Raw genomic sequence first — 14,638 nt, 5'->3', positions numbered from 1 at the left:
GTTCCTTTGGCTTCCTGCTTCCAAATACCGACCATCATGGCTACTGAGTCTTCCACTCAGGGACTCTGTATCAGGATGGAAAATTTGATCCAGAAAGGAAGTATCCTCCTTAAGGTAGCTCTCTTTGGATACCTTGGCTGCTTTAATTTGAGTGTTCATATTACTGTACTACACTATTATTAGCAGTTGTGATATTTGCCTGCCAGATGAAGAGCAGACATAAAGCACCTATTAATTTCTTTCCATGGGCTAGGCTGTTTAGCCAGAGAAGGTATTTAATATACTGCTAAAGCCTGTTGGACGATGTCCATGCCGACATTGCTGGCAAAGGCTCCACTTGAGATTCATCTGTGGGAGAAAAATAAAACCATAAAAGGCCATAACTGAACTCTATGCTACCACTCTCAGGCCATGGTGTGTGTGTGACTGTAAACTGCTCTGCAGTTTCGTCGGAAAAAAAGGATTGTGCAGCTTATATTTCCAAGTGAGGAAAGGGCAGTAATTTAAAGGCATTATTCTATATAGATGTTGATGAATTCTATCTTTTGCCTAAACACAGGAAGGGAAATTATTATTATTATTATTATTATTATTATTATTATTTAAAAAAAACACTTAAGATGTATTCGTTAAATAGCTATCAAGTTCTACAGTAAAAAGAAGTTTTCCCTCATAGAACAGCACCTTCTGTCAATATGCTGACTTCACTGAATGTCCTCGTTTAATTCTTGGTGAGAGCTTCTGTGCATCATTTCAGTGCACCATTGTGACAGTGCTACTGCTTGTAATGCTTACAGACGCCGCTTTTCCCCACAAACATTAGCAGATTTTGCCTGTAATCTTTTCAGCACAACAATGAGAACTAGAGACTTGATCTTTTTAAACAGAACCTTAGATTTTCAGGATTGTATATGTATGTGCTCACCGCTTTTTGGGTTCTGTGCAAGTGTGTGGTACATGTGTCTGCCTTTATGGGGAGACTTAGGGGAGAAGTAGAGCTCATCAGTAAAAAATATTAAGAATGAGTACATGCTTTGGACATACATATATCAGTTCAAAATCACCAGGAACGCATGAAAAACTATAGATTTTTATAGTTTCAGAGTGTGGTGGCCAGTCATAATACTGATATTTTGTTTTTCGGGGTTCAGTAACTATAAGTCGAATCCACTAGGCAGATTTTTTAGTCAATGTACGCCATGCAGTCGTATCAATTGGTCTGGGAATAAGTAGGTTTTTTAATGTCAAATGAAAGACACAAACATATTAGTTATGGCACTGTTCCAACATAAAGGTCAGGATATGGTTAAGGTGCCTTCATCTATGTAGGCACAAAGATGAGAGTTAACTCAGGGCTACTTAACCCATGTTTGTCAACAGAAATAAAATTAGAATTTATCATATCATCAGGCCAGACCAAGGGACTTTATGACAGAAATCTCACGAGATGTGCGATTACATTAGGATTTGGTATTTATTGGAAAGCAAAGTAACTGTTCAGTTCCATCACCCAATATTATGGGGTGCTGTTAACTGGTATTTTCTCAACATGGCTACTTGGGAGACTATCCTATGCTATGCTATTTAATAACAGCAATTGCTTACATTGAGTCTTATAGCTGAATATGTGAATGCAGTCTTTCCTGATCTAGTGGCTACTTGATGTTAGACCCCAACTCCCATCAGCCTCAGCCAACATGGCCAATAGCCAGGAATGATGGGAACTATAGACACAACATCTGGAGGGCACCAGCTTGGGTATGGCTCCATTAACGTATTTAAGCTCCAGTGATTTCATATGCCTCAACTGGAATCTAGAAAGCTATCTCCTAGTTTTACTCAGATTTTGTTTCACTATATACATATTTTTCTTTCCTTTCTTGTATAACTTGCTTTTATAATCTATAGTAAATTTTAGTGCTGAACTGAAATCTACCAATCAACTCCAACTGCAATTTTAGAATTTTGAGGACAAGGAGTTGTAGATTACACTTGGGAGAAGCTTACCAGCAACATTCCTGGCTGCTGGTGGGTGCCTGTTTTCCTTTTTTTAACCCAGCAGACTCCAGAGTCAGAGCAGGAAGCATTGTCCTCCCTCTGATTAGTTCTTATCATCATGAAGCCAAATAAGAGTGAGGACAATACTTCCTACCCTGACTCTGTAGATGGGTGGGTTAAAAAAAACAACCACCAGCACCTAGAACTCCTAGGAATGTGATTGTCACCACCCTTACAACTATGAAAAGGACAGCGGCAGAGAAAATGTATGGGGCTTTGTACATCAAAATCAGCACCTTGAAGTTGGCCTGGCAGCTAATGGGCAGCCAGTGCAATTCTTTTAGCAGTGGGTAACATGTTGGCCATATCCTGCCTCAGTGAGCAGTTGAGCTGCCACATTTTGCATCAGCTGCAGCTTCTGGACCAACCTGAAGGGCAGCCCCAAATAGAGCACATTAATCCAGCCTGGAGGTTAGCAGTGTATGGACAACAGTGGTCAGGCTATCCTGGTTCACAAATGTCTGCAGCTGTCTTACCAGCCGAAGCAGGTAAAAGGCGCTCTAGCCACTGAGGTCACCTGGGGCTCTACCGACAAAGATGGATCCAGGAGCAGCCCCAGACTACGGACCTGCTCTTTCAGAAGGCATATGACCCCATCCAATAGACATGTTGTTGTTGTTGTTATTGTTTGCCTTCAAGTCAATTACGACGTATGGCAACCCTATGAATCAGTGACCTCTAATAGCATCTGTCACGAACCACCCTGTTCAGATCTTGTACGTTCAGATCTGTGGCTTCCTTTATGGAATCAATCCATCTCTTGTTTGACCTTCCTCTTTTTCTACTCCCTTCTGTTTTTCCCAGCATTATTGTCTTTTCTAGTGAATCATGTCTTCTCATTATGTTTCCAAAGTATGGTAACCTCAGTTTCATCATTTTAGCTTCTAGTGATAGTTCTGGTTTAATTTGTTCTAACACCCAATTATTTGTCTTTTTTGCAGTCCATGGTATCTGCAAAGCTCTCCTGCAACACCACATTTCAAATGAGTTGATTTTCCTCTTATCTACTTTTTCACCGTCCAACTTTGCAGAGCTTGGAAGTAACTCATTAGAAATAACGAGTTACTTGTAATTTGTTACAATTTTGCATAACGAGTGTGTAACTTCGTTACATTTTGTATGTAACAGAACGAGTGGTAATTTCATTACTTTTGAGCTGCAAATGTAACTTTTTTGCGTTACATTTGGACGTTACTGGGGGGGAAAGCAGGGGAAATCATCTGCTGCTGTGATTGGTGGAATGGTGGAGGAAAGATATATGCCTCAAACTGGGCTTCTGCGCTGTTTAGCTCTTCCCTCGTGCTCTATGGAGGCACGAGGGAGGAAGTGGAGAGTCAGACAGAGCTGGAGGGCAAGGAGGAGTAGAAGGCAGAAGCAGCAGAATGGAAGGGAAGAGCTGTGGAGGTGAGTGTATGTGTTACCCTTTCCAGCCTACTCTCCCTGCCTCCCCCGCTCATCCTGCCTCCCTCAGCCTGCTTGCCCGCCCCCTCTGCTCTTCCTGGCACCCACTGCTTGTCCTTGCATCCCCTCCACTTGTCCTTGCATCCCCTCCGCTTGTCCTTGCACCCTCTTTGCATCCCCTCCGCTTGTCCTTGCACCCTCTTTGCATCCCCTCTGCTTGTCCTTGCACCCTCTTTGCATCCCCTCCGCTTGTCCTTGCACCCTCTTTGCATCCCCTCCGCTTGTCCTTGCACCCTCTCTGCACCCCCTCCGCTTGTCCTTGCACCCTCTTTGCATCCCCTCCCCTTGTCCTTGCACCCTCTTTGCATCCCCTCCGCTTGCCCTTGCACGCTCTTTGCATCTCCTCCGCTTGTCCTTGCACCCTCTTTGCATCCCCTCCGCTTGTCCTTGCACCCTCTTTGCATCCCCTCCGCTTGTCCTTGCACCCTCTTTGCATCCCCTCCGCTTGTCCTTGCACCCTCTTTGCATCCCCTTCGCTTGTCCTTGCACCCTCTTTGCATCCCCTCCGCTTGTCCTTGCACTCTCTTTGCATCCCCTCCGCTTGTCCTTGCACTCTCTTTGCATCCCCTCCGCTTGTCCTTGCACCCTCTTTGCATCCCCTCCGCTTGTCCTTGCACCCTCTTTGCATCCCCTCAGCTTGTCCTTGCACCCCTCCAGAGAGGGTGAAAATTGGGAACTGGCAAGAGACTAGGAGGTATGTGCAGTCTCATACTTCTGTTTGTGTGTTTTGCTTCAGTTATGTGCCTCTCATAGAGCGACTCTCACTAGGCAGCAAAAGATGACTACCCCAAGCAACTAATTTGGGGCACCATGCAACAAATTATTAGCTATTTTAATTTTTGGTTGTTGTATATTTACTGTCAGGAAGAGGTACTTGTGAGATTTTCTGCCTCAAATGCCAACATAACTTTTCAAGCTATGGTACTATGACCTTGACTTGGGGGCAGGGCACCATTTGCTCTTCTGCTTCAAGTAGCAAAATGTCTTGGGCTGCACCTGCTTGCAGTCATTTCACATACTGGACAACTAACATGGCTTTTTGGTGAAGAGCAAGAGAGAATAAGACTGTTATCTCAAAAACAGTTGTGCTTGAGGAAAAGATGGCAAACATGTAGAATTGAACTTTTCTGCAATAATATAGACATTTGCATAGGGTATTTTTTTCTACTCATGGAATATTAAATCTTTAAGTCCTAAATCCTTTGTCATCCCCTCCCCCTTGTGCACACCCTTTACACTGTCTTTCTCCCTATGCATGTAGGTCAAAATGACAACTGGTGTAGTTTGGGAATTAACAGAACGAGAGCTGAATTACAACTCAAAAAAGAACTTCCCTGCTGGTGTCTGCTACTGATGTGGGGGGCATTTTGTTAGGGAGAAGTGATGAGAGGGGGTAATTTGCTGCTGAAACTTTTTATCTGCAACCCCTTCCCTGGCCACTTTTCCCTAGCTGATGGAGGTCAATAAGGAAAAACATGGGGCATTGCACTGGTAAAGTGGCAAGCATGGAAAACAGCCCCTTCCATCTATCTCCTGCTTCACCTACCCAAATGCACCCCAGCACATGCTTTGCACATTGACAGCACACATTTAGTTGGTTTTCTGGTATTTGCTGCTGAAAGTGTAGTTCCATGCTGGGTGCAGCTGGGACGTTCTGAGTTCATATCTTACCACAGCCATGAACTTGCTGGATGAACTTCTGGCCACACCCACGCCAGACATTTATGCCACTTTAAACAGTCATGACTTCCCCCAAAGAATCCTGGCAAGTGTAGTTTGTGACGGGTGCTGAGTGTTATTAAGAGACTCCTATTCTCCCGACAGAGCTCCAATGTCCAGAGTGGTTTAACAGTCAGCCCCTCTTCTCAGACAATTCTGTGGCTGGAGTTCTGTGGGGGGAATTGGCCTGTCAGGTGTGCTTTAACTTGGATTCCTGCATTGAGCAGGGGTGTGGACTCGATGACCTTAAAGGTTCCTTCCAACTCTACTATTCTATAATTTTCTGTTAGCTGAGACATCTCTCTCTCTCTCTCTCTCTCTCTCTCTCTCTCTCTCACACACACACACACACACACACACACACACACACACACTCACTCACTCACTCACTCACTCACTCACTCACTCACACAGCCACTGAGCATTTCATAACAGAGCATGCTCAGTACTCATTTGGGCTGTTTTGGGAGTCATCCCCTTTCTGTTTTCTCTCTCACTTTTTTGTATTCTGCAACACTTGGGGTTCCCTCTTGCCCACTAATACTCCTTATTATGTGTGGTATGGATGGCGATACCATGGCTACATAAGCAACAACACTTCCAGCCTGAGCTTCAGAAATAGAGGGAATGACACTCTGACCAGTTTAAGTGGTTAGTATTTAAATCTGATTGGAAACTGTTCAGTTTGATACAAAGTGGCTATTAAGCATGACCTAAAAACTGCAATTCCAGGCATACTTACTTGGAAGTAATTCCCATAGCAGTAAATAGGATTTACTTCTGGGAGTATAGGATCAATCCGTAAGAGTCTCCCAGTAGACACCATACATGTAAGCACATGGCTTTTCCCCAAGAATCTTGGGGACTGTAGTTTACTCCTCACAGAGCTACAATTCCCAGCACCCGTAACAAACTACAGTTCCCAGTATTCTTTTTTGGGGTGGTGGTGGAAATGTGCTTTAAATCTGTCATGTGCATGCAACTTTGGTGAGATAATAGCTGAAGGTAATCAGCCCAAAATGATAACAAATAATCAGTAGGCATTCCCAAAAGACATTCAAACAGTGGGTAAAAAAAAGTGAGAATTACAGAGGCAAACACAGAATGTAGTTAAGCAATAAAGTAATCCAAGAGAGAGGAGACACCTTTGTCTCTGCTCTCTCCCTCCTGAGCCAGGAGGGCAACTCCCAAACCTGACTGTTGCGCCTCCAAGTTAGTTAGAACTAGGTATGCCTTTCCTATCTACTATGTATTTCTATAAATAAAATAGCTTTTCTTATTTTACTAAGTCTTAAGTATCAGTGATCTCAGTGCAGGGTAAACGCCTGCCACTTAGGTAAACACACACACTGGCACACACACATCTCAGACGGTTGACAATCTCTGCTAATATCTATACAAATTTACATAACATGCATCATCTGAACTCACATGATCTAGAGTTACCTTAGATCTTGCAACATTTGCAAATGAGAGGCAATAGGGTTTTATATTAGTTCTGATTGTTTATTGGGCTATCATAGGGTATGTATTTTTTGCCTTTTCTATGGCAAAAACTCCAACTTCAGTGGAATTTATGTGATGTGTTCTAACCATTTGAATGTGGCTAATGAATGCTTTATTCTTTCATCAGAACTTTAGCAGTAGTACTAAAATACTAATAAAAAGGAAAGAGAAGAATACTTTACATACATCATTCAGCTGTATTGTTAATTATAGATATAGATATAAAGGATAAATGGCATTTTGTCAAAAGTATTTTTGCCTACATTTTATACCTCCTCCTTGGTTTTCCAAGCTTGGCATGGAATGCTTGTCATACAGGATTAATTTGAAATGCTGCATTATCATAATCATCTTCTTCAAAATAAAAAAAATAAATGTACTGCCTTCAAGTTGATTCCGACTTATGGTGACCCTATGAATAGGGTTTTCATGGGAGGCAGTGACTGGCCCAAGGTCACCCAGTGAGCTTCATGGCTATGTGGGGATTCGAACCCTTCTACTACCCCTGTGTGTGTGTGTTTAGTTTTAATATTGTTTTAGGCTACTTAGATGTGAAGCAGCCAAGGCCAGCACCTTGTAGGCATTTTTTTAAAAAAGTAACTGAAATGTAATTGCAGTGATTACTTTTGAGAAAAAGTAATCAGTTACTTTCAGAGCAATTGTAATTGTAACTGTAATTACTACTTTTTTGGCCAAGTAACTGTAACTGTAATTTATTACTTTTTAAAAGTAATCTTCCAAGCTCTGCAACTTTCACATCCATACATACAGATTGGGAATATCATGGTCTGAATGATCCTGACTTTAGTGTTCAGTGATACATCTTTACATTTGAGGACTTTTTCTAGTTCTCTCATAGCTGCCCTCCCCAGTCCTAGCCTTCTTCTGATTTCTTGACCATTTTGGTTAATGACCGTGCCGAGGTATTGATAATCCATGACAAGTTCAATCTCCTCGTTGTCAACTTTAAAGTTACATAAATCTTCTGTTGTCATTACTTTAGTCTTCTTGACGTTCAGCTATAGTCCTGCTTTTGTGCTTTCCTCATTAACTTTCACCAGCATTCGTTTCAAATCATTACTGGTTTCTGCTTACTCAAGAGTATGGTATCATCTGCATATCTTAAATTATTGATAAGTGCATTATATTATTCCCCCACACAGACATTTTCTGCAGTTTTGACTCTTTTTTAAAACACTTGTTTTGCTTCAAGAATTCCATTTGGGGACAAAAAAAGGGCATAATTGCCTGGAATAATTATTGTAAACATGAATTTGTACCTTGCAGAGATTTTCTATGTTGTTTCCCCAGATAGTTCTGACTCAAAGGCCTTGGGGTCCTTAAGCAAGGCATCCCCAGTAAGCCCCTCTAAAATCTGGTAGATGTGGGTTATGCCAACTTGGAAATGTCACACGCTTGTTGGGTACTCTGTACAAAGTGAGAATGGTGAGGCTGTTGGGGTGGTGGGCCCTTTCTCAGCAAAATAATCCTTTGGAGTTGGAGCCGACATCCACAACTAGATGCTGTTGCAAAGTCTTGATGCAGGGAAAGTTCTATCAGACAAGACTCAGAAAAGCTGAACTAAACAGAATAAGGTACTTGTGTTTTCTGTATACTCTGCTCAGTGTCATGACCATAGCCGAACATTTCATTCATTATCCTGTGGGAGCCTTTCCAGTTGCTTGCTACAAATTGAGCCACTTATACTCTATGTCAGGCTATTGCACGGCAGCAACATTAGATGCCTGGTCCCCTAGAGATACCCTCTTGGAGCAGGGATTCCCTAATAAAAGTATTTCATGTACATATTCAACAGAATCAGTAGACCAACTGAATGTTATATAAGAAGTAATAACAGTCAGATGGTCTACTGATTTTAAATGAAGACTTGAATGTTTCTTGGCTCTTAAGCACTGTATTTATTTATTTATTACATTTATATACCGCCCCATAGCCGAAGCTCTCTGGGCAGTTTACAAGCTCTCTGGGTGGTTTACAAATGTTAAATGCATCTCTTCCCCCAGCAGGAGGACTCTCCAAGATACCTATCTGTAGCTCTCGTACTGAGTGTTAATTTTCAAGTTAAAAACCAAGTGATGTACATTTACACCCAGCGGGGGTGAAAAAGATGTCTTTAAAATAACTCACATTTATGACCCTTTCCAGAGCAGGTTTTCCATTTTCCAAGGCGGAAGCAAAAATCAGTCTTTGACTACTCAAATGCCCTTAAAATGTCAGGCCTAGTACTATCAACTTGTTAAAGATTTAGTTAATTACCAAGTTCTAATTTACATTATGAAATTATAAATGCCTTTTAGAACATATTGAGTATAGCTTCTATCAAGTGCCATCATTAGTGATGGGGAGAAATTTGGTTGGTTCACATCTTAATACAAAACTACCTAATTCTCATTTCCTGAAACCGAATAGACACCGAAACACACCTATCCTTCAAAATTCACACTTCTATGAATTTTGCGATGCAGTTCTACAACCAAAAAGGAAACAGAATAATACATAAACTGGTTCCAAACATACAGAAAACCATTCACTGTTTTTCTTCTGGAATTAATTGCTTTGATTCAAGCTGGTCAAACTTTTTCTGAATCACTGGGAATGGCTGTCTGCCCTTCAAGTAGTTTGAGGACCCCAGGCTTCCTTTCAACAACAAGTACAAAAATAATAATCCAGTGTACTTACCTACAACAGTGAGGTTAACCTGGGCTTGTCTGCTGCCCAGTTTGTTTTCTACTACTAAAGTATAACACCCACAGTGTTCCTGCTTAGTGGAGGAGATAGTTAGCTTACTGCTGTTCTCAGAATTCTCAATTTTGATGTGTTCACTCTCTTGGATCTGTCAAATTAAAAGGATATGTTAAGACAGGTACTTTGAAAACTTAAACTAAAAGTCAACCAAGAGTCACCAAACGGAACATACTAATGGCAGTAGGGAGTGGGATGGACCACATCTATATTTGGCTGGACTCCCTAATTTTTCTTACCCCTTACACCAGTCCAGTAGATCCTGTTGTACCACATTATACAGGAAACACAGCAGTTAAAACTCTATATAACATTATTTATTTATTTATTTAATTTGTATCCCGCCCTTCCTCCCAGCAGGAGCCCGAGGTGGCAAACAAGGCACTAAAAACACTTTAAAACATCATAAAAACAAATCTTAAAACACATTAAGACAAAACAGCGTTAAAAACATTTAAAAAACTTTTTAAAAAGGGTTAAAACATTATTAAAAAACATATTAAGCAATTCTGACACAGTCACAATGGCTTTGGCCATCTCACCTAATATGTTCAAAATTTAGGACCATGCCATAGTACTCTTTTTACAGAAATGAATTATAGCTAGCAAAAAGTAAGACTGACCATGACACAAATCATTTATCTAATAACAACATCTATTAAGAATCCTAAAACCCTGTTTCCAGTCAAGTACACTCAAAGTACTAATTAACATGTATTGATTTGCCCATTTAAGCATCTCGCATTGTTGACAACATCATTTACAGATCTTAACTTTCTCGAAGATTTTTCTTAAAGGTTCCAAGAACAGTATCCATCCCATCATTGCACAGTGTTATGGTATTTTTGGATTTTATTTCTACATTACAGCGAAACATACCCTTGAATGCTGACCTGGAGGTACCTCCACCCTTCTCTTGCGTAGATGTAAAACTGCCAACTGAGATCCCATAAGTATCTGATCACATAAGCTCCTTTTACACTGGATACTGAACTCACATTGAGAGTAAATTCAATATCCAGGGCCTAGACAAATCCTGCATTCAAACAAACAGGGATCCCTACATTTGCTTCTATGAGCAGCGAAGAGAAGTGGAAGTGATGGGGAGATGGAAGCATGACAAGAGGGGTATAAGAGAACCTGCTGTACCAGGCCCAGAGCCAGCAAGGGCCTCAGATTCTGAGCTCTAATTTTTTAAAAAGTATCTAGCTCTTGAAAAACAAGAGAAATAAAGCAAAATTTCTAACCAATTGCTTTGTGAGAAATGAACCTGTTTCAGAGTGTTTTTAGCCAATGACTGAAGTCAATGGTGTGACTGATGAGTGCTATAGAGAAATACTAGAATCATACACACATCAGGAAAGAACAAAAAAAAAACCTTCAAAATGGTTTAATTTTGTGCCCAATACCCTCCCCTGAAATGGTAAACTTTAAAAAAAAATTAAGTCCATCATTACTTTGCCATATTGCTGGGGGGAGGGGGATATTGTGTGTATGTGGGTTACATCAGCTTTGCAAAGTAACCCAGTGTTGTCACTTAAAAGGAGTAATATGGAAAGAGTAATATATCAACACTGCAGTGTAGTCCAAGAGATCATCTGACCTGTTCAGTCTTTCCCACTATGGTGAAATGTAATTGTATTTCTATTTAAATTATAGGGTTATATCTACGCTGATGACACGCAGCTCTATTTCTCCTTTTCATCTTCCTCAGGTGAGTCTGTTGATGTGCTGAACCGTTGCCTGACCGCGATAATGGACTGGATGAGAGCTAATAAACTGAGACTCAATCCAGACAAGACCGAGACATTGTTGGTGAACGCCTTCCCTGCTCAGATGGTGGATGTTTACCCTGTTCTGGATGGGGTTACACTCCCCCTGAAAGAACAGGTACGTAGTTTGGGGGTTCTTTTCGACTCTTCCTTGTCTCTCGAGGCCCAAGTGGCCTCGGTGGCACGGAATGCGTTTTACCATCTTCGTCTGGTAGCCCAACTACGCCCCTATCTGGACAGGGACGACCTCGCCTCCATTGTCCACGCTCCGGTAACTTCAAGATTGGATTACTGTAATGCGCTCTACGTAGGGCTGCCCTTGAAGACAGTTCGGAAGCTTCAGCTGGTGCAGAACGCAGCTGCCAGATTATTGACGAGGACCAGTCGGTCTTCGCATATAACACCTGTCCTGGCGCTTCTGCACTGGCTTCCTATTTGCTTCCGGGCGAGATTCAAGGTGCTGGTTTTGACCTATAAAGCCTTACACGGCGTGGGACCTCAATACCTTGTGGAACGCCTCTCTCGCTATGAACCTACCCGTTCACTTCGTTCAGAATCTCAGGTCCTCCTCCGGGTACCAACCTATCGGGAAGCCCGGAGGGTGGTTACGAGATCCAGGGCCTTTTCTGTGGTGGCCCCTGAGTTGTGGAACAGCCTCCCCGAAGAGGTACGCCTGGTGCCTACACTTCCATCTTTTCGGCGCCAGGTAAAGACCTTTTTATGCTCCCAGGCATTTTAATCTTCTTAACTTTTTAATCTTTTTTTTTTTTTTTTACAATAATTTTTATTCAAATTTTCATAAAACATAGAAAACAAAATCATAAAACATTCAAAGACAAAAAACAAAACAAAACAAAAATGATTAAACAAAAAAAAATAAAATGTTGACTTCCCATTTGTCACATATCAAATCAGTTATAGGTCTACAATATATAACAATCCTGTCTCTTAAATCATATTATAAAATCACTTTCCTCCAGTAGTTATCTTAATTAATCATCAAATCTCATAAACATTACTTTATTCTTTCCACAAAAAGTCAAAGAGAGGTTTCAATTCTTTAAGAAATATATCTATCAATTTTTCTCCAAATAAACATGTCAATTAATCCATCTCATTAATAATTATAATAATCTTATTGTCATAATCATAGTCCAAATAAACATTTCGATTAATCCATCTCATCAGAATCTGTTAGGTCCAATAATTTCAATAGCCATTATTCCATTATCCCTATTAGTTCCATCTTCCATCTTCAATAGTCCTGTTAAGTCCAGTAATTTCAGTGTCCAATCTTCCATTATCAGTATTCCATAATAATCTTGCTGTTGTAGCCATAGTCATATAATAAGAGTCTGATGGGAATTTCCTCTATCCCAAATATTTTCTTGCCATCCATTCTGAATAAGTTGCTGAAACATTGTTGTAAATTCATATCTGTGTTCTTCTTTTTTAGAAAATGCACTGGCTCATCTCTTAAGAGTTTTTCCATTGTCACATGGCTGCAGTTAATTCCATAGATTTTCTCTATATCAAGCTCCATCACATCATTCCAGTCCAGAAGATTATCCAAGCCATTGATAACTTTATCTCTAATATCTTCATTAATTTCTTCAGAGATAACGTTAAATTCCAAACAGTAGATTTTATTTCTAAAATCCATAAACTCCAGATCTTTTTCCAATTCCACATTTGTTCCAATCTCCAGGGCTTGTATCTTCCCTTTATTTTTTCTTTTCTCATCTCTGATCTCATTCTCCTCTCTCACAGGGTCCCCTATTTCTTTAAACTCCTGCGTCATTTTGCTCAGTTCAATTTTCAGCTCCTTACTACCCTGTCGCAGGGTTTGTTTCGTTATCTCAATCTCATCCATTATTTTCTGAAACATAATTACTTCCAGATTCTCAGCCACTTTCTTGATTGCCATTTTTAAAACCACGAAAACAAAGCAAAACAAAAATAAAGAAGAACCACTTCTTATTTCAGCAACAATTGGGTTAATATTCCAGGCTTGATGACATCACAGTATAAACAGAGCAACCTGCCTTATCTCTCTATGTTCAAGAATGCAAAATAAATTTAGTTCCCAGCATCAAAACAGTTAGTGGCGTCGTGAAGAAGCAGATTCGTCAAAATAAAATAGACCAAAAAGAGAATAGTCCCAGACAATATAATATTCCTCGGAATAGAAATCAGGAATAGAAATCCCTCTTCTGTTTATTATCTTTAGAATGCACTTCCAGGACAGCTTTTTGCGACAGAAACAGAGATAAACTGTTAATTTCGTGAATAACAGAGAAGAGCTATATCTCACCCAGAAGTTGTCCAAAGCCGATCAATCTGACAAATTGCTGCAACAATTTAAACCAAGTAAAAAAAATAATAGAAAGAAGGGTGCTTGCCTGTTAGTCCGTTCTCTCTTTCTTTTTTTTTTTTTTTTTCAATAATTTTTATTCAGATTTTCATAAAACATACAAGACAAAATCATAAAACATTCAAAGACAAAAAACAAAATCAAAAATAGTTAAACAAAAAGAAAAAAAGAAAAGAAGAAAAAAAAAAAAACAAAAATAAAAAATAAAGAGTAAAATATTGACTTCCCATTTGTCAAAGATCAAATCAGTTATAAGTCTATAATATATAGCAATCCTGTCTCTTAAGTCATATTATAAAATCACTTTCCTCCAGTAGTTATCTTACTTAATCATCAAATCTCATAAACATTACTTTATTCTTTCCACAAAAAGTCAAAGAGAGGTTTCAATTCTTTAAGAAATATATCTATCAATTTTTTTTTCCAGATAAGCATATCGATTAATCCATCTCATTACTAATTATGATAATCTTATTGTCATAACCATAGTCAAAATAAACATTTCAATTAATCCATCACATCAGAATCTGTTAGGTTCAGTAATTTCAGTAGCCATTGTTCTATTATCTCTATTAGTTCCATTTTCCATCTTCCATCTTCAGTAGTCTTGTTAAGTCCAGTAATTTCAATATCCAATCTTCCATTATCAGTATTCCATAATAATCTTGCTGTCAAAGCCATAGTCATATAATAAGAGTCTGATGGGAATTACCTCTATCCCAAATATTTTCTTGCCATCCATTCTGAATAAGTTGCTGAAATACTGCTGTAAAATCATATCTCTGTTCTTTTTTTCAAAATACACTGGGTCATCTCTTAAAAGTTTTTCCATTGTCACATGGCTGCAGTTAATTCCATAGATTTTCTCTATATTGGGCTCCATCACATCATTCCAGTCCAGAAGATAATCCATGCCATTGATAACTTTATCTCTAGAATCTTCATTAATTTCTTCAGAGATAACATTAAGTTCCAAACAATAGAT

The 14,638-nt window shown here is 39.8% G+C and overlaps 1 protein-coding gene across 11 annotated transcripts in view; it reads right to left on the bottom strand.

Moving 5' to 3' along the window:
- MYLK (myosin light chain kinase) overlaps positions 1-14,638 on the bottom strand; it is a 323,824-nt gene that overhangs the window by 56,792 nt on the left and 252,394 nt on the right. For all 11 annotated transcript variants that reach the window (XM_061609072.1, XM_061609074.1, XM_061609073.1 and 8 more), the window contains one exon: positions 9,445-9,598. In XM_061609072.1, the coding sequence (XP_061465056.1) occupies positions 9,445-9,598 (154 nt within the window). The remainder of the gene's footprint in view (positions 1-9,444; positions 9,599-14,638) is intronic.

The sequence above is a fragment of the Rhineura floridana genome, chromosome 2, assembly GCF_030035675.1.
Source record: "Rhineura floridana isolate rRhiFlo1 chromosome 2, rRhiFlo1.hap2, whole genome shotgun sequence".
NCBI classification, from domain to species: domain Eukaryota; kingdom Metazoa; phylum Chordata; class Lepidosauria; order Squamata; family Rhineuridae; genus Rhineura; species Rhineura floridana.
This window is presented reverse-complemented; position numbering and strand designations above follow the sequence as displayed.